Source organism: Ipomoea nil, unplaced genomic scaffold, assembly GCF_001879475.1.
Source record: "Ipomoea nil cultivar Tokyo-kokei standard unplaced genomic scaffold, Asagao_1.1 scaffold1237, whole genome shotgun sequence".
NCBI lineage: Eukaryota > Viridiplantae > Streptophyta > Magnoliopsida > Solanales > Convolvulaceae > Ipomoea > Ipomoea nil.
In genome coordinates this window covers 1,363,216-1,387,034 of record NW_017617665.1, presented here as the reverse complement: position 1 = coordinate 1,387,034, position 23,819 = coordinate 1,363,216, and the positions used below count along the sequence as shown (strand labels likewise).

The following is a 23,819-nucleotide window of genomic DNA, read 5'->3' as shown; positions in this document are numbered from 1 at the left end:
TTTAAGGAGATAGTGTTTCGCTCGACTTGGATCCTTCGTTTCCTATCCTTTTCTTGGTACGTGAGATTATTATTTTATAAATTCAATCCCTTATTTATATATATGTTGGTTGGAATTATATCTTCAAGATTATAAATTCCATTATTTTCGTTATATATATATATATATATATATATATATATATATATATATATATATATATATATATATATATATATATATATATATATATATATCTAAAAACATAATAAGTGTCAATACAAGTTATGTCCTTGATTTTTGTCCCTTTTTTATATGCTAATAAATATATACATTTTGCTTTAATTGTTGTACATTCATTTGCATTGGACAAAATCACCCTTACACCGTTATAACACCGTTAGTTTTTAATATATCTATCAATCTTACCATACACCTACATCTATCATATCTTTTTCCTATTTTTAATTATCATTTTATTAAAATTATCATATAACAATTAATTTAATTATAAATTATATTTTAATTAAATATTTATATGAATGTTAAATTATATATGTGTATCATATATATATATATATATATATATATATATATATATATATATATATATATATATATATATATATATATATATATATAATATGTATGTATATTATTTCTGTATCCATATCAATATATCATATATGTGAGTGTTAGCTTAGTATTATTTGTAAATTATTATTATATAAAAATATAATTTATTTTTTTTGTTTTGATCACTATATTATTCAAATATATGATAATTCAAAAGTATCATCACTTTAAGAAATTGCAAAACATAATTTTAACTAATTTTTTAAATTTTGTTACTTACAAATATTTTAATATTGGGCATAAGTTTTCGCGCATCGCGCGTACAAAATGCTAGTGTATATATATATATATATATATATATATATATATATATATATATATATATATATATATATTATTTTTGTGTAAAATAAACTTATTCATTCCAATAGTACCCAGTATAATCATACATACATTTTTTTTTATTATACGTGATAAAAGAAACACAAATAATGATCAACATGATATACTTTCTCATAAATTTATATATAGTCCATGATTAAATGTTCTCATTTTCATAATTTCTTTTGAATACTATTAATTCTATTACTAATTTTCATAATTTAATAATCATTGTAAGTATGAAATAATATAATATGAGAAGTGTGAACTTTGACCAAGAATTAAATGGCCAGCTAAGTTTGCTTCCCCTATACTCCTTTAAAGGAAAAGAAAATTAAAATTAAAAAATTAAAAAAAAATGTCTAATTGCCCCTTAAATCCAATGAATAATGTCATTAGGTATTCCAATTGAAAAGACTCTGATCTAATTAGGTGCTTTAATTTAAACGGGTAAAATAGTGTAATTATGTCTTAATCATACATGTTCAATATGTTTGGTCCACAAGCTGAGCTAATATATAGTGTCTTAATCTGTACGTGTATATACAATTTTTTATTTAAAATTTGTTTTACAAATAGACAACCAATGGATGTTTACGTTGATGAATTGCCATTGGAATTGGTTGTCCATCAACAAATAAAATAGTCATGCATGACTACCTATATTATGATCTCAAAAAAATCAAAATTTAGACAAGCGAGATAACCGTAATTCATCTTAGAGAAACGAAAGCTACCTCCTACCTTGCTTCTCCCTCTAAGAAATGAAGGTGGCATGGACGCCTTTATTTGTCTAGGTCTAAAGAGGTTTAGGTCTAGAGAGCCATAACTATCTTGCTCACCACTGAATTGAATAGCATGTACTTGTCCGTTAACAAAAATAAGAACCAAATTTCGAATAATGTTTTAAAAAAATATATAAAATTTGTACACTCAAAATTCATGTAAAAGTATTATAGGATGCTACGTGTTAACCCAATTAGCCACTGTCAGCGATAACCTATTGAACATGTAAGATTAAAATCAAATTGCAGTAGTAATTACCGATTTAGGATACGTAATTAGAGCTTTCTTATTTTTTTCTCAATTAGAAGACTTAATTACATTATTCGTTAAATTTAGAGGCTAATTTGATGTTTTTTTTTTCAAAATAGAAGGGTAAAAAGTCAAATATGTCTTTAATTTATTTCTACTATTATGGCACGTTTGGTTCGCAGAATAAGCCTGGAATGGTATAGCATTCCCAGTAATAGGCCTATTCTTTTGTTTGGTAAAATTTTTTATTCACAGGAACAGTGTTCCTGAGAATGTCATATTCCCCCTGCAAGGGAAATAGCTATTACCAGGCCCCCCTGGTATTAACCTATTCCTGAGTTCTCAGGAATAGATTTTATATTTTATTTCCTATTTTACCCTTCATCTTTTTCTCTCGGTCCTTTGCATCTTGTCAATGCTTGGCATTCTTTCTCCGAAAGATCAAAACTTACGTTGAAATTATGTCTTTTACACATATTTTCCATTTATATTCCTTAAACCAACCAAACGCTGGAATAACATTCCTAAAGTCTATTCCTTCGCCGAACCAAACAACAGAATACAATTTCTATTCTATTCCTTACCTATTCTATTCCTTATGTAATAGTAATTCTATTCCTTCAAAATTCATTCTGCGAACCAAACGTGCTGTTAGTTAAATGGATCATGGATGTAATTTAGTACCTCAATTAAAAATAATACAATTATTATATCCCAACTAAAAAGATAGTGCAATTGTACGTCCAATTATAGTGTAAGGATATATTTGACCCATTATTATTATTATTATTATTATTATTATTATTATTATTATTGTTATTATTATTATTATTTAATTAAATAAAAAAGTTAGGGTAGATATGCGAACTTGCCAAGACTTGTATTGTTTATTGTTATACCTAATCATGCTATCCATGCCTTTCAATATTAGGCATGCAATTGACCATCCAAACAATGAATAAACAATATAATATTATATATAAAATATGAACAATACAAATAAAATATATAATAGTTCTTTTTAAGAATATCACCGATTCTTTTTATTTATAGTACTATGCACAACAACTTTTTCACCATGGTAACATTTTTCAATAAAATATATCATAACTAAATGACCATGAAATTACAATAAACATTAAATTGATAAAAATTTAAGCAAAAATAGAAGAGTAGTTTTTAGATTTTTTTTTTAAAGAAATAGAAAATATTTCCCCATTTAAAAAAAAAAAAAAAAAAAAAAAAAAAAAAAAAAAAGAAATACCAATGTAACAAATTCTCTAACTTAGAGAAATGAAAGACTATTTTTACACTAGTGAATAGTAAGTCTAAGTATCAAATTCTATCAATAGCGATTTTAGTATATCAAATATTCATTTTTAGATTGTACACTAAAATTGAACTTTTAAAAAATGATATTCAATATATGAGAAATGAATCTTAGCTTTAATATATTAAAAATGAACATGTGTGTCACTTATATGCATTTTAGTGTGGGCAATGGTCCATGGTACAATGATTGTACTTAATATAAGTTATAACTAGCCGCAAAATTTGAATAGTAATTCCATCACATTTAAAAAAACATCCTAAGTTGACCCTTTAACTTGGATGAAAGGTCCATTTCATGTTCCTTGATTCTTAGTACCACTATACAATTGAAATGAAAAATGCCCATCATGGCAACATCCAAGATCCAACTAAACAAAAAGACCCAAAAAAAAATGTAACAATTAAAGAAGTATGGGTGGGGAAGGGAAATATTGCACAAATCAGGGGTGTGAAAAGCAATTTTCACAAATTCAATAGGAATAGCCCACACGGCTAACCCCTCTTTCCTTGAGAATGGCGGTGTAAAGAGCCATTCTATTGGGTGGCATTTCTTGCAATTTTCCACTCTTCTTTAATGCAGAGTTTGTACATGATGACTTTTGGGTATTATTGCAGTGTAGCCTCCTGTATTCTTCGTTATTCCCACTTGGCTCCACAACATCTTTTGCAAAACGCACCCTCTTCTTCTTGTTTCTCTCCTTCTTGCTCTTACCTTCTGCATATTTCACACATTAGTCCAAAAAGTTAACAACACTTTATTATATTAAAAACATTATTGGAAATTATTACAATGCCATATCTAAAAGATAAAAATGTTGTAATTTCAAAATAAATAAGCGGTAAATGTTTAAGTATATAATTTATAAAATTACAAATATACATTTAGTACTTTCTAATTTAGAAATAATATAGAATAATGTTCGACGTTGCAAAATTTTCTTATGTCAAATATTTAATTTTATTTAAAAATTATTACACACCCCTTACAACTTAACGTAATTCTATTTCCAATTCTTGGTAGGTAGAACACATCGTGACATACAAAATTATAACAAATTTTTGTTTTTTACTCGCAAAGTGCAAAGTATAGTAATATCCTATGCACATGTCGATTACCTTACCGTCTTACCAAAAATGTTTGAGATATTTCAACAAGACAGATCATATTCGATAATTTGTATCAACGTATTTTAATTGATTAATTAAGACAAATAAAGACGAAATTTGTCTCGTCAAAAATATCTCTAGAATTACACGAATATTACACACTATGACACTAACAATAAGAATATTCTTTATTGGACAATGCAAGAAGAAGAAGGACTATTCTTTATAGGGTCAAGAAGTGTTGTTTTTTACCCCAAAAAATCCATCGAAAAAGGAAGGAAAAAAGCGTAAAGTGAAAGCTTCACATGCAGAGAACGAGGATTCCAATCATGTCAAGGAATATGCGAATCCATAAACATTTTTCAAAGAAAAAAAATAGTAATAATAAAAAGAATATATTTTTTTATTATTATTTCTTGTTTCTTGATTAATAGCGACGCAGAGAAGATAATTGAGATATATAATATAGTTTCTGGGAAAACCTGAAGAGATGCACGGGCGAAGGAGAGGAGATGAAGACTGGGGAATTGGGTTGGTTTCCGGCAGATGAATAGACCTCTGCAGCCGGCAGGCGAGGAGGACCACCGTGCCGGAAACCGCCATGGCCGTCGCTAAAACCATTGCTTGAGAAGTCAACATGGATTCGAACCAGTTCTTTTCTTGAAGAATTGAAAATAAATGAGAGAGACAGAGAGAGAGAGAGAGAAGAGAAAGAGACTTAAAGGGGAAGAGAGAAAGGTGGTTTGGTTTTGTGTGTGATATAGAGAGTAATAAATATTGTTGTGAAATTTTTATAAGTTTGAGTCAAACTTGATGTATATTCACACTCCTATTCTTCTCCCAAAAGGTTGAATTTCTAACTTCAAGAGCCCCACTCTAGGATGTAAATCACGGTAATTTAATGACTTAGCAGATAGAATTAAATGTTGATGGGTGCGCACAAGAGATCTGCTCACTTTAAACATAATTCTCATGAACATTAATCTCTTCTCCAAAATACTGTCTATTGAATTATTGAGTTAAGCTCGTGCAAGCTATTCATAGTCATACTCAAAAAGACGGGTAAATAAATAAGATAAAGAACAAGAAAAATATAATTTTTAAGTTTATTTTGAGTTAAAAAAATTTTTGGTAGGGAATTTATTTTGAGTTAATATTATACAGTGAGTACATCGATTATTATACATGAAAAAAAAAAAAGAAGATACTTTTATAAATAAAATAATATTTTAAAATTTTTATTTATAAAAATGAAATTTTGTATTTTTTATCTGTAAATCGTTTCTCTTTTGAAATTTGATTCCTATTTATCAATTTGAATAAATTTAATCCCTTAATTATTTACAAATTACAATGTTGTACATTTATAGTCCTATACATTATATAATTAAAGAACTAATTGTGTAACATTATGAATAATTGTGTAACAATCACATAAAAAAATTTAATTAGTATAAGAGTGGGTAATTTTCATTTTTTGTTATTACGTACATTTTCACATATAATTTTTGACTATTTTATTTCTACTATTAAACTCACAACTTTGAATCTTTTATCATTTTGTCTTTTTAGTGAGTTTTTCAACGAAACATCATCTGAATTAAATGTTTTCTTGCAAGTTTTTAGTATGGTGTTTGGCAAAAAAAATTCAGAAAGGATTAAAGATTGTAAAAAATTTAAAGTCAGGGTCTAATAATGAAAAATAAAATAGTTAAGGACTATAAGTAAAAATGTCATAAAATCGATGGACTAAAAGTTTTTTTTTTTTGTAAAAAATAAAATAAAATCTTCTGATTAATTAATAGTAAAATTGGATAATTTTATTTTAATTTAATAATTAATCAATAATTACATCAATTCAAGTAAATTTTATTCTGATAAAATATCTTAAACTTTTCAATACATAAATGGAAACATGGCATTGCAAGATGCCAAGATATATCAAATAGTACAAAATTAAAACCAAAAGCGAAAAAAAAAAAAAAAAAAAAAAAAAAAAAAAAAAAAAAAAAAAAAAAAAACATGAATTGATGAGGGATAATTAAAAAGGGTGCATTTATAGTAATTAATTCTCATTTTTAGGAAAAAGGAAAATCTGTAATAGTTATATTTAATTAAAGGGAAAATGACACTTTTTCCCCCTAGTTATATACTTATAGTCATTTTCCCCCCTCACTTATTTAGGTAAGCACATTAGCCCCCTCAATTATTTTAAAAGTGGTGATTTTTCCCCCTGATATATTAAATTGACATTTCTACCCTTAAAGTAAACATTTTATTTATTTTACTTCTCCAACAAATTATCGCGTATACGTAGGGATGACCACGGTTCAGATCAAACTGAACCGGACACTATAGCAATTGAATTAAAAGTTTCCGGTTATGATTCAGATCTAGAACCTAATATTTGGATTTCAATTTATTAAAATTATGAATAAAAAAAATTGGATCTTGAACCGTGAATCGGCGATTCTGGATCCGGTTCGCGATTTTGAACCGTCTTTATTTTAAAATTTTATTTTTTATTTTAAATAGTCTAAATTCAACAATAAATGTATTTTATTTTTTCAGTTCGGAACATGAATCGTCCGTTCCGGTTCGCGATTTTAATAAACTCTAAATATCGAGTTTCGATTCTAAATTGTAATTGGAATATTTCGGTTTGGTTGCTATAGTGTTTGTTTGGTTTGAACCAAATTATTGTCATAATTTGTTGGAGAATGAAAATAAATGAAATATTTATTTTAAGGGTAAATATGTCCATTTAACATTTTAGGGGGAAAAACAGCCACTTGAATAATTGAGGGGGAGAAAGTGCTATAAGTATATAACTTAGGGGGAAGAAGTGTCATTTTCCCTTAATTAAATCCAACTATGTTTTAAACATGCTATACCACTGTTTCCTTATAATTATTTTATACTTCAATTGCATTTAATTCTTCCAAAAGGTTGAACCCCAACACGACAAAGCATTTGAGAGGATGTAAATTATGATAACTCAACTGAACATGAACCACAGAGGCTAGACCTTTGCTTATTGCACCCTTACCCGACAGAGCATTTGAGAGGATGTAAATTATGATAACTCAACTGAACATGAACCACAGAGGCTAGACCTTTGCTTATTGCGCACAAGAAGCCCACCTCACTTTGAGAGGTTGCTCCCACACTGTGGCTGGTAAGACTCGATCCCTGGTCATTCTTTCACTTTTTCACCTCTATGACCCGTTGAGCTGCCTATGCAGCTTCAATTGCATTTAATTATCACTAGTAATTGCACTCGTGCGATGCACAGACAAATATATTCGACAAAAGGTTAACAATAGAAAAAAAAAAAGTATTTGGATAATTACTTATTAACAACTAATGATTAATTTTTAGAATTGTATTACAAATTACTGAAAATTTCTTTATAAACGACATTTTTAGTCGTACTTACACATGGTACATTATCCCCACATATCAAAATTTTTAATCCCTTTGAATTATTTACTCTTAAAACTACTACATACATAATTCTATACATACATAATTCTATTACGTGTAATATATATATATATATATATATATATATATATATATATATATATATATATATATATATATATATATATATATATATATATAAAATTTAATACCATTAAATAAATTTGTTGTACATAGAATCAAAAAAGTAATATGTACATTATTGCGAGTATACTATTAAATACCCCGTTTGGGGTTTGATAATATGTACATTATTGCGAGTATACTATTAAGTTCCCCGTTTTGGGTTTGATAATATGTACATTATTGCGAATATATTAAATACCCCGTTTGGGGTTTGAACTCCTCACACTGCAACTAGCATTATTCATAGACATTACCTCCAATTCTTATTTCATATTTTCAGCTATTAGCCCCGAGGTCGGCGGCGAAGCGTATTGAATTAATATATGTCACTTGTTTAAAAATATGGATGACTAATTTATATTTTTAAGTAATTATACCACTTTTACCAACAATAAAATGCACACATCTTTATAAATTACTTTATAAATCATTTTACATGTTAATAGTTAATCGTCAACAATTAATTTTATCAAATATTGTATTACAAATAACAAATATTATCAATTAGTCAAAATAACTATATAATTAGCGATACTATATTAGTATTGTAACATATTCTTGATCTAGAAATTATCAATTTTCCCAAATGAGTTTAGAGAATTCGTAGTCATTTATATATTTTCCAAAGTAATTAGTTGTACTAACTTTTAAAAACACATATAAATTAATTCCATATTTGGTCATTAATTTTCACAATTTTTTTTTAAATGTAATTCTTTTAAACAAATAATTTCATTACATCTTAATTTTAACTTTTATGATTTTGTCAAAGTTAATTCGTCACATAATTGTTAACCATAAAATATATAAATAACTCTTCCAACTCCTAATATTACTTTTCAATTTAAAATTACTACATTTTTTTTAATCATAAGTATCATATATTTCCTCATTAGTATTACATTCTTCCTCATAAATAACAATTAATAAATTTACCATAATTAGCATTACATTTTTCTTATAAATAATTATTAAACCTCTAAATATTACATATCATAAATAACAATTAATAAATTTACCATAATTAGCATTACATTTTTCTTATAAATAATTATTAAACCTCTAAATATTACATAGTACATTTGTTTTTCTTTAAAAGTATTACTACATTTTTTTCTTATAAGAGCATCCTTATCAGTTGAGATTATTTTTCAGTTATTTGTAGGTCCCAACATCCACCTTATCCTCCACCATCTCATTCAATTACAAAAAATCCTTCTCCACATCAGTTTTAAGTTATTTCTCAATTTTTTATGGACCCACCATTTAACCCACTATATTTTAATTATTATTTCTCTTACCTACTGGGCCAACAAATATACCATACTTTGCAAGAGAAATATTTTTGAAATAACTCAGACAATTTATTCCAAATTAGTCTTTATATTTTCCAATATAAGTATTACATTTTTATATCAACTCGACATGTTTCAGAAATAAAAGATCCATAAAACGAACTCACAGAAAATACACTCAAAAGGTAAATCGTACTAATAAAATATGATAGATTGAAATAAAAAATAAAAAAAATAAAAATAAATAAAAAAAAATAAAAAACCGTTGACAAAAATCAAACATGTAACCTCCTGATTCATGCTACTAGCTTTAACATCCTCGTGTAGCACAATAGCTATAGAAATTCCTAATTATTTTATACAGTTGTAAGTTGTAACAAGTAAATCACCAGGTCCAACATCAGAGAAGGAGACATCACACCTGAGTGTGACTCATGTCAAAATTGCAAAGACAAGATGATGCATACAAAATATCATCTGAGAGCAAAAACGATAACTTTCAACAGAAGTCTATTGCGAGTCTCCCCTCGAGCGATCGCCAGAGCATCGGGTTCATCACGGGAAGTCAATTGGGTTTGGCTGCAAGGCTTTCTGGACGAGCCCGGCCTGTTCTTTGATGTGAACCTGTAGGAAACCAGTAGCAGTTGAAGCTGAAGAGAGACGGCCAACATATTTGATGTCGTCCATATTGCCCCTCCCAACTGCCTTCATTGCAGTACAAAGGCGTGGTGCAACGTAATGGAATGCGCCCATGTTCATGGGCTCTTCCTGGCACCAAACAACCTCCGCATCTGAAAAGAAATCATTAAAATGTGTTAAGAGTCCCATATTGATAAAATAAGAGAGAATATATAGGTTTATAAGGCTATGGGTTAGACTAGCTAATTAATTGGATTCAATCTTTTAGTGTGGTTTGGCCAATGTACATTATAGCCTAGTTGAGTGACTTTGGCTCAATCTTAGATTATAAGATGGTATCAGAGCCTGTTTGGTCCACTTGTGACTATTTGTTTATAGTACTGCACTATTGACCCTTTAGTTGATTTTAAGATCGCAAGCCTTCATCGAGTGACTAATACAAAACTTGAGGTTCTAAAGCATCTAAACTATATGATAACGCTAAATAAATCTTACACTAATCCCTTACTTGTTTGATCTCACTTAAACAGCCAAAAGAACATAAAACGACAAACTCAGGTATCTTAAAGACCAGTGCACATACTTGGATAGCGTTTCAATTCACGCTGGACGAGGTCGTATGGGAAAGGACAGAGCTGTTCCACCCTACAGATAGCAACATCCTTGCCATCGACCCTTCTCCTCTCTTCATCGAGCTCGTAATAGATCTGAAATAAGCGGGGAGGAAAACCAAAGAAATATCAAATTGTATGATTAGAGAATTGATAAGTATCTAAAATCAATAATGTCGATAACATATTCGAGTGATACACTTCATTATGCTTGGAGGTACAAGAAAATGTGCGTGTGGAAACACATATCTGAAATGAACAGGAAACAAGTGATGTGAGATAAAGGTAAAGAACCCTACAGACCTTTCCTGAGCAAAGAACCAAGCGTCTAATACCCTCTTCGCGATCCGAATGAAAATTCTGATCTTTTATGAGGCGCTTAAACCTGGTGCCTTGTTTATCAAAACCGGGGTGGCCTTGGACATCGTCAAACTCGGATAGGTTTGACTTGCATTCCTTATGCCGAAGCAAACTCTTTGGCGCCATCACGATCAGAGGTTTACGGAAATCCCTGTGGATCTGAGATACAAATACACTGTACATAAGAAAATGACTAAATAAGAGATCAAGATTAGAACAGTCTCTCGGTGACACTTACTTGTCGTCGGAGTACGTGGAAGTAATTTGCGGGAGTAGTTACATTCACCACCTGCCAATTGCATTCTTGAATCTGTTTCCGAAGAGTTGGGTCCATCTCGGGGATAACATAGGGGTTATCAGCACTCATCTGCAATCATGATTAACGGGATGGTATTGGTCAAACGTTGTTGAGTGCATTTTGAAAGAACTTAAAAGAATAGAAGCACTGTAACCAGCTTGGTTGGCGTGAGTGGCCATGCACTCTCGTCCCTTAAGAGAGGTCGGGAGTCCGAACCCCCTCTCATATGGAAAAACTAATCCGGCCAGCACTTTACCCCTTAATTGGGCCGGGCCGGTGCGAACGAGGATTAGTCTGAGTATGGTACGGGCTTAAAGGTGCCTCCTGGTTCCTACAGTTAGGGTCTGCTCAGTACACCTCGTGGTCTGACCAAAAAAGAATAGAAGTACCGTCAATACCTGAAGAAAACGCTCGAGGCGTGCACTCGAATGTTCAGGACCCTGACCATCATAGCCATGAGGTAGAAGCACAACTAACCCCGTCTGGCGCAACCACTTGGCCTCCCCACTGCTCAAAAACTGGTCAAATATCACCTCGGCTCCGTTGGCAAAATCACCAAATTGGGCTTCCCAAAGTATAAGTGAATTTGGATTTTCCATTGAATAACCTAATTCAAATCCTAGAACACCAAACTCTGAAAGAGAGCTGTAGAAAGAACAGATCAATAAAGAATTCAAGATATAATACACGGAAGCAATTACAGGAACATACTGAGAAAAAAGGTAATTGAAGTAGAAAATCTTTATACCAGCCCAAAAACAAAATTTCTGCCACAACTTACCTGTTGCTGACAGTAAACATTTCTTCATTTTGGTCCTTCATAATGTGATCCAGAGGACAATACTGCTGTCCTGTCTCCTGATCATGGAGAACAGCATGTCTGTGACTGAAAGTACCCCTTTCAACGTCCTGACCACTCAACCTGACATGATTACCTTCCACCAGCAATGTTGCAAATGCAAGTGCTTCTGCTACTGCCCAGTCAATGCCCTCACCAGTCTCAATCATCTTTCGCCGCTCATCAAAAATTCTTTTTATTGCTCTGTGAGGCTTAAAACTTTCTGGAAGGGTTGTGATTGCTTTGCCAACATTTGTCAATATCTCGGGCTTGACACTGCAGAGAAAGCATATATTGAGCCTCAAGTTCTAAATAAAACAGAAAAAGAAAAAGTAATACACTAAATGTTGGACTTCCCAGTTCCCAAAGAGCAGAAAGTGTACCCAGTATTTCTGATTCGGGAAAGCTGTTCAGGAGACTTGAATCCTAACCAAAATGCTGAGAGCCAGTCTCGTTTTTGAGGAACATAGTCTTTGCTAGCAACAAACTCTTCATTAAGTATAGTATTGACTTTATTCTGTATCTTCTCAATATCTTCTTTTGTAACATGACCAGATTCCAAAAGTTTCTTCTGATAGATCTCCATCGAAGAAGGATGATTCTTGATGACCTACAAAAACCATTCAAAGATAGAAAGTTAGATTTATATCAAGGACCATTGAAAACAAAAATGCAAAGCATGGACAGTATCGCTTATAGTCAAGCTCCTTACGTAGAAGCAAAAAGTGAATAGTATGGTGCCTTTAAATAAACCAATTATTCCAAAGAACAAGGAAAATAAAAGGTAAAAAAGATCAAACCTGATACATTTTGGGTTGAGTAAAGGATGGTTCATCAATTTCATTATGCCCAAATCGACGATAACAAACTATATCGACCACAACATCTGAGTGGAATGTCTGGCGCCACTCTGCAGCAAGCTCACAGGCATGTACAACAGCTTCAACATCATCACCATTGACATGGAAAATCGGAGCATCCAAGGCCTTGGCAACATCAGTACAATACTGAGAAGATCTTCCAGAGCTCGGATCAGTAGTGAAGGCCACTTGATTGTTAACTACAATGTGTATGGTGCCACCAACACTGTAGTTTGGAAGAGCGCTAAGATGCAATGTTTCATAAACAACTCCTTGCCCTGCAAAGCTACCATCGCCATGAATCAGAACACCCATATTCTTTGTCCTATCCACATCGTTATTATAATATTGTTTTGCTCTAGTTTTCCCGATCACAACTGGGTCCACAGCTTCCAAATGACTCGGGTTTGCAACCAGCGAAAGATGAATTCTCTTCCCTCCTCGAGTTGGCCGATCGTAAGATGTGCCTAAGTGGTACTTCACATCACCGGTTCCCACATAACCAGCATCATTCACGGGTTTTGTACCGCCACTAAATTCATTAAAAATCTGGCGGAGAGGCTTACGGACAACATTACCCAGAACGTTTAGTCTTCCTCTGTGAGACATACCTATAACTATACTCTCCACTCCTAGATCAGCTGCCCTGTCAAACATTTCCTTCATACCAGGAATCAAGGTTTCACAGCCTTCCAGCCCGAATCTCTTGGCAGCCACCCATTTGGTGGCCAAGAAGTTCTCAAACTGAGTGCTCCACATCAACCGGTCAAGAATAACCTCACGCCTCTGGCGGTTGTATTCCATAGGTATTGGTGTTTCAACCCGCTCCCTCAACCAATTACATTTTTCCCGATCAGGAATGTGCATATATTCAAAACCAATTCTTCCACAGTAAGCCTGCTCAAGTCGGGTCAAAATTGATCTCAAGGTCTGCACTGGACGGTTCTCAGACAAGAAACCAGACATTCTCCAAACGCCAAGGAAGAATTCACGATCAAGATCAGCTTCAGTAAATCCATAACAAGCAGGGTCCAAATCTTCAGGAATCACTCTCTCTTCTAAATCCAAAGGGTCCAACTTGGCTTTCATGTGACCATTGACCTGATAAGCCCTTACAAGCAACAAGAGCCGCATGCTTTCCTGAATTGTTTGGCCAGAGATCCCAGGAGATGTAGTTGCCTGGCCAACAAAATTCCTGAAGAAATTATCCCATGACTCATCAACACTATTTGGGTCTTGTTCCCATGCCCGCTGAAGCTCCTCAAGGTACACACTACTTGTCCCATCTAAGAAACTATCCGTCAGCTTAGAAAGTGGCACAGGCCGTGGCACAGGAGCAGATTGTGCCTTTGACCGAACAACTGTGGTGTGAAAGTACCGACTTTGAGAAGGGAGAATACGAGTTCCCGGAACATGTGACCCACCATGTGACAAAGCTCTCCTAAGGGCAAGCTTTGCCACATTAGATCCAGCTCTAAACCACACCATTGCTACAACCCGAGTTCTCAAAATTCAATAACTTGTCCAAAATCTTATGCACTTAACCTCACTAACAGCAGTAGACCATACTCTATCTTCAAGCCAACCAGCAACCATGATTAACAGATCAAGATAAAATAAACTGAAATGTTAATAACCAAGCAGAATGACAGGCAAACCATAACCTAATATCTCAAAATACTCAAATTACCATAGCAGTTTAGGAAACTTATCAGGAAATCCATCTAAAGTTATAAACCAGAAATTAATTAACACCCATAAATATCAAAATTTGAAACGAATCCACCTCATCGATAAACACCAAATCAAGATCTAAACTTTCCTAACACATCACTAATATGAGCTGAAATTAATGGGTTAACAAGACTGTTGAAAACGAAAACTCATTTATCACTGGATTCATTAATTAAGATTAATAAACCCTGAAAAATTGTAAGTTCAGAAAACCAAAAAAAAAAAAAAAATCAAGATTGGGAGAAAGGTAAGAGTTATGTCGATACCTCTCGTACGGGCAAGAAATGAGAGAGTTTCGGCTGCTCAGAGGAACCCTAAAATGTGGGCATAACCAAAATAGCTTCGAGAGCTCGGTCTATACTTGGAAATGGAAGTTCAAAGTTGAAACGAAGATCTTTTCCTAGTAATATCTTCTACGGACTACTATTTTGGATTGCCACTTGCCTTTTTCTCAAATCGGTTGTTTGACTGCATGGCGAGTGACTCATGCTATTGCCATGCGGCGCCGTGCCCAGTGGGCTTTTCCTTTTCTTTCAAAAAAGTTTTGAGACTATACTCGGAATTGGGCCAAGCAAAATCCTCTCATTGTGCCCTACTTTGTAACAAAATTTTAAAAATAAAGCATGTGTTTGGTTGATTTGTTCAATCATCATTATTGCGTAGACCGTGGTTCATATAATTGTGTGAATCATATTGTTAAATAATGTATATTCAGTACACGAATAATATATTTTTAATATATTAAAAGTGTACTTTTTATTATGGTCCACACTCCACATAGCATATAGTCCACACACCACACAATAATTTGTCTTGGTCGAAACATTAAAATTGAAATGGTAATGAGAATCAAATACTTTGTAATAGTAATGAGTTTAAGTAGGAGAAGTCACTTTGTGTGGTAATAAATAAGAATTAAAATCAAAATAAATAATTAATTAATTAATTAAAATAAACATATAAAAATATATATTGACACACATATATGTGTATAAATAATAAATTCAACGTTTAATGCATGGATAATGACTTTTTTTTTCTTATTTTTTATTTCATTATTCAAAAGTAGATCAATAAAAGAGTAATAGATTTTGTAATTACTAAAGAATTTGAATTCAATAGTAAGATAATAAAAGTAGACAAACAAACATGGTAATGGATATTGGATCATTATGCTGTACATCTGTATGCACCATGCATGGTTCATACGGATGCAAAAATCAGGGGCGGAGGCACATTGTTACTGCAGGGGCCTTGGCCCCTCTCTTCCCAAAAAAAAAATTAATAATACTAATATTGGCAAACATATTACTTTAAAGGATTTTTTTAACTGGGCATCTTGGGCCCTTGGCCCCCTTCCCCAAAAAAATATTATAGTATATTATTATTTTATTGCCCCCCTTCACCAAAGAATCAATCGTTATGCTGTGCAACTGTGTCCATTTTGCAAGGTAGACACGGTTCTATGTTCATAATTACTGAACTATATGTTCATAATTATAAAGTTATATATTCATAATTTTTGAACTTTATATTCATTATTATTGAACTCTATATTCACAATTATAGAACTTTATGTTCATAATTACTGAATTATATGTTCATAATTATAAAGCTATATTTCATAATTTTTGAACTTCATATTCACAATTATTGATCTATATATTCATAATTACAAAATTATATGTTCATAATTATATATTCATAATTTTTGAACTATATATTCATAATAATGAACAGTTTTACTATTGATTGCAATGCATCTTGTGTCATTTACTAAGTTGCTTATTCAAAATTTAAGAGATAGTGGATGTGATGAATTAGTTGCAAGTGTGAAGTCTTTTTGTGAAACTGTCAACATAATTGTGTTGAATTTTGATACTCAATATATTGCAAGAAGATGAGGTATATGCATCAACAAGATGAATTAACAATTGGGCATCATTACAAATTTGATATTTTTAATACCGTGATTAATTCTCAGTTACAAGAGTTGAACAATAGATTTGATGGTAAAACAATGGAGTTAATTATTCTCAATTTATCGTTAGATCCAAAAGAGATGCGTATATCATTCAAAATTGATGACGTTTGCAAGTTGGTAGAGAAGTTTTACCATCAAGTTATGGAGTTAATTATTCTCAGTTTACCGTTATTCTCTCTTAAATTAATATTGGTCCCCCGCACCAACAAATCCTGGCTCCGCCCCTGGCAAAAACGACGTCGTTTTATTAAAAACGCGCATCCCACTTTAAAAAAAAATCAGTTTCGATTCCCCTCAACAGCATTATGTTGTTCATTCATTCTGGAATTTTAGTTCATAGATTCTGGAATTTTAGTTCATTGATTATGAATATTTAGACGTGAATCGAAACTGATTTTTTTCCATTTATGTTGGATATTTAGTTCATTAGTTATGGATATTAAGTTCATTCATTCTGAAATTTTAGTTCATAGATTCTGGAATTTTAGTTCATCGATTCTGGAATTTTAGTTCATTGATTCTGGATATATAGTTCAAATTATGCACAATATAATGTTGTTGCTGGGAATCGAAACTGAATTTTTTTTTTTTTAAAGTGAGACGCGTGTTTTTAATAAAGCGACGTCGTTTTTGCATCCGTATGCACCATGCATGGTGCATATGGATGCACAACATAATTTGCCATGGATATCAAAAGCCATAATAGTGTGCAAAAGTCCCCAACCAAACATTATCGAAGTTTTTTTTTTCTTTTTTTTTTTGTTTAATGATGTGGAAACTCATAATCATTATTTGAAAGTGTGTAGAATAAATTTCATTTTAGTGTAATGGTTCATAAATCACATAAAGATATGTAAATTGTACTATGAAGACCTCGTGTCATAGACTTGACCAATATGTGTTAGCAATAATCAAACTCGTAAAATTTAACAATACGAGAATCATACTCCAACCGCTTGATCATCCATATATGAGACTTAAGGCAATCTCTAACCCATTACACCAAATTTTGCACTAAATTTTACACCAAAAGGAATATTCCCAGCATATTTTTACACCAATTTTTATTCATCTCCAACCCATTACACGAAATTCAATTTCTACATTAAAATAATTTGTTTTCTCATAAATTAAAACTTTAATTTTTTTACTTTAATTTTTTAATATAAAATTTAATTGTAATGCAAATAATATTCTTATTACACAATAATATAACATATAACAACTATTACATTTAATTTTTAAAATTACCATATTGTTCCTACAAATGCTCATTCAGTGCATTACGAAGAGAACAAAATCTTACACATAAGGAAAGAGCAACTACAAATTGTTGCAAATAGAACTAATGAGCAAACATATAGAGGAGGTGTGAATCAAGTAGTCAATTTACTCAATATTTTGTTTAATTTTGGATGTATTTAGTTTAATTTTATGAAAATTATGTTTTATGTACTTTAATTTTTAATTAATCTATATATAATATTAGGCTTGTTTTAATCGACTTGATTCAATCTTTCAAATGATATAATTTATTTTTAATTATTCATATTTTATGTTTATGTCTTTAACAAAATATATTATTTCATAAAAATAAAATAAGGATACAAAAGGAATTAAGAAAAAAAAAAGATAAAGGACAAATTTGACATTTAAGAATTTACACCATTTTGCTGTTTCATCTATAGTGCAGCGCCAAATATGATGCTGTATTGTAGAACAACGCCAAAATGGCGCATTTACTAGAGAAGGTTTGGGGCCATTTTGGCGTTTGGGGCCATTTTGGCGCTCCGTTGGAGCTGGGCTAATGGAGGTGATATGCCTCGAGATCCCCCAAAATATGGTGGATGCTTGCAAACAAGAAATTAAAACAAACTGAAAGGTCAAAATGGTCTACATTTATAGAAAACAAAATCGAGCTACAAATTGACTTCTATATATTTCACTATATAGTATATATACTATAGATTTTAATTGATGAATATTTCTCAAATAAAGAAAGTTCTTTCTTTGTGTTGATTGATTGTGTTTGATATTGTTCCATCCCGTTGATAAAAAACAAATTGTTTTGGATGATCACAAAATTAAACTCCAATGATAAGACTATTGACTCTGTAGATTAAAAAAATTTAAAATGTATAAATTAGATACTATCTTATAAATAATCATAAATATTTAAAAAAAAATGATTAACTCTAATAATAAATAAATCAACTGCAAGCAATGGGCCAATGGTAAATAATGTACAATCGTTATGCCTTGGACCCGTGTCCAGCATGCTTGCTGGACACGGGTAACAGTGCCGTTAGGCATTGTTATCTCCTTTTTTTTTTTTTTTTTTTTTTTTTTTTTTTTTTTTTTAATTTCAGATCACTTTGTTATAGAAGTATATGTTCATAATTTTATTACTATATGTTAATAACTATACATTCATAACTCCATAACTGTACGTTCATAACTCTATAACTGTACATTCATAACTCTATAACTGTACATTCATAACGTCATAACTGTACATTCATAACTCCATAATTGTACATTCATAATTTTCGAAGCTCTATGTTCACAATTTTAGAGCTCTATGTTCATAATTTTATCACTATATGTTCATAATTGTAAGTTCATAATGTTAGAGCTCTTTGTTCATAATTCGATCAATAACTGTACATTCATAATTCCATAACTGTAGATTCATAATCTCATAACTGTAGATTCATAACTCCATAACTGTAGATTCATAACTCTATAACTGTACATTCATAATCTTCGAAGCTCTATATTCACAATTTTAAAGCTCCATGGTCATAATTTTATCACTATATATGTTCATAATTGTAAGTTCATAATGTTAGAGCTCTGTGTTCATAATTTCATAATTGCATAACTGTACATTCATAACGGCATAACTGTACATTCATAACGGCATAACTGTACATTCATAATCAAAAAAAAAAATATAACGCCGTTAACGGCAAAACACGCGAGAAATTTTTTTTTTTAACTAAATGACGCGTTTTGGGCCCGTGTCCACAATTCAATGTGGACACGGGTCCAGAGCATAATTTGCCAAATAATGTACCTATCAACCATAATATTATCAAAAAAATAAAATTTTAGCCAAACTTTCACAACAATTTATTTACAAATAAAATTTATTATTTAACTAATACAATATTTTTCTGAAAGTGATTCTTTATTTTGTAGTATATGTTTTATACTTTTTTAATCATTTTTAGTTAAAAATATCAGTGTTCCTATTAGTTCGATTCTATAATCAAATATTTAGAATTGTAACAGATGTGTCAACTAATAATATAATATTTAAATCAATAAGAAAGAAAATTATTAAAAGAGAGATATGATTTCATAAGAAAATATTACGTGTACTTCATTTTTTTACTCTTAACTTTTATTTTTATACACAAAATTTCGATTTACTTCATAATACTTATATTAAGATTCACATGACAAAAATAACTTATCACACTTGAAATAAAATTTAGAGAGTAAGATTTTTGAGTTGGGTTTCATATTTCGATGGCTGATTCTCCAGGAGAACAGGACTGCCACAAAAAGAAAGGTGGGGGTGGGGCCCACGAAAAAACACCATATAGGGGTGAGACAAACGGCGTCGTACGCTCTCAACTACAATAGCCTCGGCCGTTTCAAACCGTTTCCCCCACCTTCAATAAAGAAATGAAGAAGCTTATCCATGGAGGAGACACATCCTGCTGCTCCCAACAATAATACACGCTCATCAATACTCCCCTCCCATACACTCTCAAAAAGATTCAATTTTTTTTTAAAAAAAAAAAACCCAATCTATACATACAACTTGTGTGTCTATAGCTTTGCCTTGAAGGGAACTCTAACCCTCAACTGAAGATACTAAAAAACAAACAAGGATTCAATAGCTTTGGGTTTCTTCCATCATACATAAGGCTAATCTGTCATTTTCACTCTGACGATATATACCCATCTGAACACTCTTCCCTTGTGAGATGGCTTCTATAGCACCCTTGTCCAAGTCCCAGCCTTTTCTTGAGAACACCCAATTTACAGGGATCAAGAGGCCTCAAGCTCCGATTTTCTCGGTGCCCGTTGGGAGGAATCAGCAAAGTTCAAAGCTTTCCTTGAGAAATTCCAAGATGGTGGTGGCTTCATCTACAACTGCGGCAGAGAGGCCCAAGAAGAGGTACCCTGGGGAGGCTAAGGGGTTTGTGGAGGAGATGAGGTTTGTGGCTATGAAACTGCATACTAGGGACCAGGCTAAGGAGGGGGAGAAAGAGCCTGAAGGTCAGCCTGTGGCTAGATGGGAGCCAAGTGTTGAAGGGTACTTGAAGTTCTTGGTGGACAGCAAATTTGTATATGATACTCTGGAGAAGATTGTGGAAAAAGCCCCTTTTCCTGACTGTGAGTTTCTCCATATATATATATATATATATATATATATATATATATATATATATATATATATATATATATATATATATATATATATATATATATATATATTGATCTGCCTTCTTTTCTGCAATTAATCTAACATCTATGTATGGTATTTAGGTGTATTAAATTAGACTTACCTTTTGATGGTTTGGCTTTGTTTAGGGTGTGTTAGTGGTTGTTTTGAACAAATTCTTTGCAGTCTATGTTGTTGTAATAACTAATAATTGCTTCTTCTTTTATGACACTTAAGAGATAGGGCTAGGATCTGTTTTTAAATTAAGCTGTTGGAACATGAGCTGGGATATCTGTTTTCTATGTCATGTTTGTCACAGATGATGAATTTATCTCCTTCCATCAAAATAATAGTTATAGCTGGGGTGTTTGGTGAATGATTGTTAGCTCATCATTGTTAACAGATGGGTTATTGGGTTTGACTAGTTGATAGCATTAGTTAACTGTAGAGAAATGTTTGGTAAATTAGCTGTTAGTTGTTAGCTGATTACATACAAAATGACTTTCTCAAAGAGCTGATCAAAAAAGTTAATTGAGAAGTTTTTTGAATTTTAGCATTTTGGAGCAATAAGTTGTTACAAAAAACTAATTAATCAAACACTCATATTGATTATTTAACCAAGTCAAAAGCTAATAGTGGTCAAATAAGCCAAAATTAGCTGATAGGCTAACTTGATTGCATGCACTCGCTGGGCAGGAAAAAATGGAGCTATGATGAGTTTTAGAAAGAGCGTAGATCACTTTGTTATAAATTGCTTTGAATAAACGGTACAGTAAGGAGTGTAATATTTATAAAGCTTGAGTGTGGCTGAAAAATGGGAAAGTTGTTGTGCCTTAGAGGTTTATAGTAACTAGTGAAGTACACGTTGAAAGACGTTTGGGGAAGAGAAAGTAGAGCTTCGGCCTCGGTCCAGTGTTTCCCTCAGTTAAGTCCAGTTGAGTCCGGTTTCTGTTCTTGATAAGTTAGGGGGCTCGCAATGACAGAATGGTTTTTGTCAAACATGACTAGTCAGGCTGTTGGCCTTTTAACTTTCTTTCTTTTTATTTATACTTCTAAAAGGGTGGAAATCATTAGGACTATAGAAGGAATTTTCGTGAAGATCACAATAGAATAGACAGAGATATTGGTCATATTTCTAGTAGAGCTTGTTCATCCAATATTTCTTAGGAATGGGAAGTTTACTTGTTTTAACATGATCATTTTATGCTTGCACGGTTGTACACTTGTACCTGACCTGCATACATAAGTTCTTGTTGGGCGGAGGCCGGTGAAGGGCCAAGTTTAGCACCAGGTGGAAGGGCCAAGTCCAACACCCTGCCTTTCGAAAATGTGACGGTATAAGGAAACAAAGTTGCGCCTTTGCTACGATCTATGTATAGCTTTTAGCGTAGTGGTAAGCACTTGATCCTAACAGTTCTTTATTGTGAAACGGGGAGCTACTCGTAAGACCTTATTTAACAAACCTTTGAACCTAGACTTCTGGTTAAGTGTAATGCTTTTTTATATTTTATTTGGTTGGGCTGCAGATGCTGAATTTAGGAATACGGGTCTGGAAAGGTCAGAAAGGCTGGCAAAGGATCTGGAATGGTTTAGGCAGCAGGGTCATGCCATTCCCGAGCCATCGGAACCTGGCCTCAACTATGCCCGCATTCTCGAAGAACTATCACAGAACGATCCTCAAGCGTTCCTTTGCCACTTTTACAACATATACTTTGCCCATTCAGCTGGAGGCCGCATGATTGGGAGAAAGGTGATTTTTGGGGTTGTGGTTTGGTTTAATTTGCACACTTCACACACTTGATCGACCACGAGCAAGCTATATTCAAACCGCAGATGAAGCCATGACTGATAGATCAAATGGCGTGCAAGTGGAAAATGTAATTCGGTTAGCTTTAGTTGATTATTTGCCCTCCTGTTTTCAGGTAGCCGAGAAAATACTGAACAAGAAAGAGTTGGAGTTTTACAAATGGGACGGTGACCTTTCTCAGCTTCTGCAGAATGTTAGGGAGAAGCTGAACAAAGTTGCTGATGTAAGTTTCTGAGTAACCATTTAGGATTCATTAAATTTACCAAAAAATTTTGAACTCATTTTACTGTCATTCTTTACCCAGAGCTGGACCAGAGAGCAGAAGGACCACTGTCTCGAGGAGACAGAGAAGTCGTTCAAGCTCTCGGGAGATATTCTCCGTTTGATTCTCTCCTCGTAATCTCCAAGCGAGTGTTAAATCTCACTTGCGCTGTTCGTAATGTCCAAGCAAAGCGAAAATTGCACTTCCGCTGCTGTTATTGTGTATGTTTAATGGCACAGGCTGATGCCATTGTCCACTATTAGGCTATGTATATAGTACTTTGCCTGCTGTATTTTTAATATATGCAAATTCCAAAATTGGATTTGAACCTCGGGTATCTTTGGAACCCGGAAAATGATTTCAAATCATTTTTCAGGTTTCTAGTGTTTGACAAGGCTTGGAAAATTAATGTCTGGGTTTCCAATTTCTACAATACTTGTTTTTGGTTTCCATGACGGGGCACTACAGGGTGCATGGTTTGAAGCATTTCGGGGTATGTAGTTGAGTCATGTTCCGCAATTTACCTACTCCACTAATTTTCGCGAATAGTTCTGAGAGACCCATAAATTTAGTAAGTAAAATCGTTAGAACTAATCGTCAAGTAACACCAAGTTTAACAATGCTTTAAATTTGATAAAGTTAAACTA

General features: G+C 32.3%; 3 protein-coding genes across 7 annotated transcripts; 1 reads left to right on the top strand and 2 right to left on the bottom strand.

Annotated features, from left to right (window-relative positions):
• Positions 1-3,493: 3,493 nt before the first annotated feature.
• LOC109184024 lies at positions 3,494-5,156 on the bottom strand. 2 transcript variants are annotated; one of them, XM_019334059.1, is made up of 2 exons: positions 4,893-5,156; positions 3,494-4,018 (listed from the first exon to the last, which is right to left on the bottom strand). In XM_019334059.1, the coding sequence occupies exons 1-2, from the start codon at positions 5,047-5,049 to the stop codon at positions 3,774-3,776; spliced, it is 402 nt and encodes a 133-aa protein (XP_019189604.1). In that variant the 5' UTR covers positions 5,050-5,156; the 3' UTR covers positions 3,494-3,773. The 2 variants fall into 2 exon arrangements, with proteins under 2 accessions (XP_019189604.1, XP_019189605.1); XM_019334060.1 differs by having other exon boundaries at positions 3,494-4,015.
• On the top strand, positions 3,685-23,620 carry LOC109184021 (heme oxygenase 1, chloroplastic-like). Of its 2 annotated transcripts, XM_019334057.1 has the most exons (5): positions 3,685-3,697; positions 20,431-21,054; positions 22,630-22,853; positions 23,026-23,133; positions 23,215-23,620. In XM_019334057.1, the coding sequence occupies exons 2-5, from the start codon at positions 20,643-20,645 to the stop codon at positions 23,308-23,310; spliced, it is 840 nt and encodes a 279-aa protein (XP_019189602.1). In that variant the 5' UTR covers positions 3,685-3,697; positions 20,431-20,642; the 3' UTR covers positions 23,311-23,620. The 2 variants fall into 2 exon arrangements, with proteins under 2 accessions (XP_019189602.1, XP_019189601.1); XM_019334056.1 differs by lacking the exon at positions 3,685-3,697 and having other exon boundaries at positions 20,297-21,054.
• LOC109184020 (2-oxoglutarate dehydrogenase, mitochondrial-like) lies at positions 9,575-15,113 on the bottom strand. Of its 3 annotated transcripts, none has more exons than XM_019334053.1 (9): positions 14,924-15,113; positions 12,864-14,497; positions 12,447-12,673; positions 12,007-12,339; positions 11,624-11,870; positions 11,166-11,294; positions 10,871-11,086; positions 10,540-10,663; positions 9,575-10,108 (listed from the first exon to the last, which is right to left on the bottom strand). In XM_019334053.1, exons 2-9 carry the CDS (start codon positions 14,409-14,411, stop codon positions 9,873-9,875), a joined length of 3,060 nt encoding a protein of 1,019 aa, XP_019189598.1. In that variant the 5' UTR covers positions 14,412-14,497; positions 14,924-15,113; the 3' UTR covers positions 9,575-9,872. The 3 variants fall into 3 exon arrangements, with proteins under 3 accessions (XP_019189598.1, XP_019189599.1, XP_019189600.1); XM_019334054.1 differs by having other exon boundaries at positions 12,864-14,493; positions 14,924-15,079; XM_019334055.1 differs by lacking the exons at positions 9,575-10,108; positions 10,540-10,663 and adding an exon at positions 10,670-10,751 and having other exon boundaries at positions 10,813-11,086.
• Positions 23,621-23,819: the final 199 nt, after the last annotated feature.